General features: G+C 35.2%; 1 protein-coding gene across 1 annotated transcript; it reads left to right on the top strand.

Moving 5' to 3' along the window:
- The first annotated feature begins 1,543 nt into the window (after positions 1-1,543).
- Positions 1,544-3,230, top strand: LOC127120935 (putative 12-oxophytodienoate reductase 11). The gene is made up of 4 exons (XM_051051554.1): positions 1,544-1,753; positions 1,839-2,110; positions 2,202-2,360; positions 2,445-3,230. The coding sequence occupies exons 1-4, from the start codon at positions 1,665-1,667 to the stop codon at positions 3,029-3,031; spliced, it is 1,107 nt and encodes a 368-aa protein (XP_050907511.1). The 5' UTR covers positions 1,544-1,664; the 3' UTR covers positions 3,032-3,230.
- The last annotated feature ends 239 nt before the right edge of the window (positions 3,231-3,469 follow it).

Genomic DNA, 3,469 nt, shown 5'->3' with positions numbered 1-3,469 from the left:
CAGTCTTATTTTTTGTTTTCGTGATTTTACACTTTGGTTGTCGTGTTTATGCCCTCCAGGTCCACGGAGAAGATCCAACAGACTCAATGCGAGAAAGTGGAAAGTTCTGGCGGTCGAAAAAAGAAGATTTCGCAGTTCAGGAGGCCTGACACGACCACTCATGTCACCTGACACGGGTCGTGTCAGGAGGAAGACCAAGAAAGAATAAGTAATGCCCAAGATAGTGGCCTGACACGGCCCGTGTTAGCCTGACACGGCTATTGTCAGCTCAAAACGTTAATTTTCCAGTTTTCAGGCTTTTTCACCGGGCTTAAGCTGCAGGAACGTTTTGGAGATTTCCACCTTCTGCCAAGGGATTTTCACTATATTAGGAGAGTTTCTACAAAAGAAAAGATCATCTTGGAACGAGGCGATCACAACATTGTCAGACAAGCAAGGATTATAGAGATCAAGGAATTCGGAGAGCGGAAGGTTTTCATGAGCGGAAGCGATTGAAGATCCAAGTCATCTAATTACTTGTAATGTGTATTTTTTTATCATGAATCTGTTTTGAACAATATGAGTAGCTAAATCCCCAATGCTAAGGGTGTCCCTGATTTAGAGTTGTAATGACTATGAGTTTACGATTGTATTTATAATATTTTTTTTACGGTAATCTTTTGATGCGTTTAATGCTTTCTCTTTCGGACCAATCGAGATTGTTGTATGGTTATCAATAAGGCTGAACCGTCATTGATAAGGTTTTCATAAGATTACTCTGCAGTAGATATCACCTAGGACTAGAGATACCCTGTGTGAATCAGAACATTCTTGATATAATAAAGCTTAACTTCACTCTAATTGCATATGGACGTAGAAATTAGGGTATAATGATTAAATGTTTTCTCACCAAGGACTTGAGAGAAAATACCATTGAGAACAGATGCAATATTTGTTGATGCAATAGTGACTCAGAGTTGTTACAGAGATAAATCATACACCTTCCTTGTCATTGTTACTCATATTTTTTATTATTTTCCTCAATTGTTACCGGATAAATCAAACCCTTATTTTTTATTATTATTTTTCTTTGCTTTTATTTTTATAATTTTAAATTAAAAAACCCCAATTATAATTTTTATTCATAATTTTTGTTTAATTGAACGATGAATTAAACTTAATATTAACTTGCAGTCCTTGAGATCGACATTAAGAACATTTTCCCGTTATTACTATAACAGTCAAAATAGTATACTTGATATTTTTCCGATCAATAGAAATGACTAATATAACTAAACTAAAATTAAATAACAAAAATGTAACAATATAATTATAAGATGAAAGTAAAAATCATAAAATAAGTTAAATTTAACTATAATACTATAATATACCGAATTAACAAACAAATATTAACCGTTTAGGAAGCACATAGTATATGTGCTGTGTTGATGTTGATGCAATATACTAAACCCTTTTCCCCAACCAATAAGCCATGTAGTACTTACCTTATTAAACTAAACAAATCAAAAGAGGCAACTATACCAACGCAACGTCACACGTCAAAAGAACCAAAAAAGGTGCGCGATTCACTTCCCACCCCTTTAAGCCAATACCATATACTATAAATACATATACCCAACAAACTCTCTTCAAATTCACTTCGTTACTTATCAATAATTTAACTTATGGGTATCAAAAAAGTTGAAATGTCAGCTGCTGATCCTATTCCTCTTGTTACACCATACAAGATGGGAAACTTCAATCTCTCCCACAGGTAACTTTGTTCATAGTATTAGTAACATTTTTCATTTCAATGCTTATTTATTAATTAACCATTTTCACTTGCTTCATTTTTTCAGAGTTGTTTTGGCACCACTCACTAGAACAAGATCATACAACAATGTTCCTCAACCTCATGCTATCCTCTATTACTCTCAGAGAGCATCTCAAGGTGGTCTTCTCATAACAGAAGCTACCGGTGTCTCTGATACTGCCCAAGGCTATCCAAACACACCAGGTATTTGGACTAAAGAACAAGTGGAAGCATGGAAACCAATTGTAGATGCTGTTCATGCTAAAGGCGGTGTCATCATCTGTCAGATTTGGCATGTTGGAAGGGTTTCAAATTCATGTATGTGTAATGTATCTATTTGATAACTAACACCAGTAGTTATTTTTTATACTCTCTCAATGAATGTATATGTTTCTTGTTATTTTAACAGGCTATCAGCCGAATGGGCAAACACCGATATCTTCTTCGGACAAGTCACTCACAAGCAGTCATGCACAACAATTCACGCCACCCAGAAGGCTAAGCACCGACGAAATTCCTGATATTGTCAATGACTTCAGACTTGCTGCAAGAAATGCTATCGAAGCTGGTAACTTCACTTATATTTTTTTAGAATTTCTTTAAACTGCATTTTGCAAATCAGTTAACATGCTTAATTGGATGTAAATGGTAGGTTTTGATGGGATTGAAATACATGGGGCTCATGGCTACTTAATTGAACAATTCATGAAGGATGAAGTGAATGATAGAACAGATGAATATGGTGGATCCATTGAGAACCGTTGTCGATTTGCTTTGGAAGTTGTTGAAGCTGCTGTGAATGAAATAGGGGCAGATAAAGTTGGAATAAGATTATCACCTTTTGCAGAACATTCAGAATGTGGAGACTCTAGTCCTAAAGAATTGGGACTTTATATGGTGAATGCTCTCAATAAATATAATCTTCTTTACTGTCACATGGTGGAACCAAGAATAAAATCTGCTTTTGAAGTGGTTGATAATAGTCCTCACAGTTTGGTGCCAATGAGAAAGGCTTTCAATGGCACTTTCATAGTTGCAGGAGGTTATGACAGACAAGATGGAATCAACGCTGTAGCAGAAAACAAGACAGATCTTGTTGTTTATGGTCGATTGTTCTTAGCTAATCCAGATTTGCCAAAGAGATTTGCACTTGATGCTCCTCTCAACAAGTATAATAGGGAGACATTCTACACTTCTGATCCAGTTCTTGGTTATACTGACTACCCATTTCTCGACTGATGAAAGTATGTTGGAGAATTCCATGGTAGAGTACCATATTAAATAAGTTTTTTTCCCTCTTGTGCATTGGTTTTAGTAGTGAAGTTGGTCACTTAAATAAGAAAGTTGTTGCTTATAGTAGTTTTTTCTATTGATTCGTATCATACTTCTCTGCTAGGACAAACTATCTGTAAAACTATTATATATGAGTTTTGTGTTAGTATGACTATTATGTACTTATATTTTAATACCGCATTCCATTATACTTCTTTCTACTTATGTTCTCTCCATACCAATCTGAATTATAAAAACTAACCAGCTTATCTCTTTAGCCCTCGGGTTTGAAAAATAAGATGTCATGGTCTATTGTACCCTAGATATCTCATGAGTTTGAGTTTGTTGGTTGCATGCATATGTGAAAGTTTAAGTTCCTGCATTAATTTGTTTAACACACATAAA

The sequence above is a fragment of the Lathyrus oleraceus genome, chromosome 2, assembly GCF_024323335.1.
Source record: "Lathyrus oleraceus cultivar Zhongwan6 chromosome 2, CAAS_Psat_ZW6_1.0, whole genome shotgun sequence".
NCBI classification, from domain to species: Eukaryota; Viridiplantae; Streptophyta; class Magnoliopsida; order Fabales; family Fabaceae; genus Lathyrus; species Lathyrus oleraceus.
The sequence above is the reverse complement of the archived record's forward strand: the minus strand, read 5'-3'. Positions and strand labels throughout refer to the sequence as shown.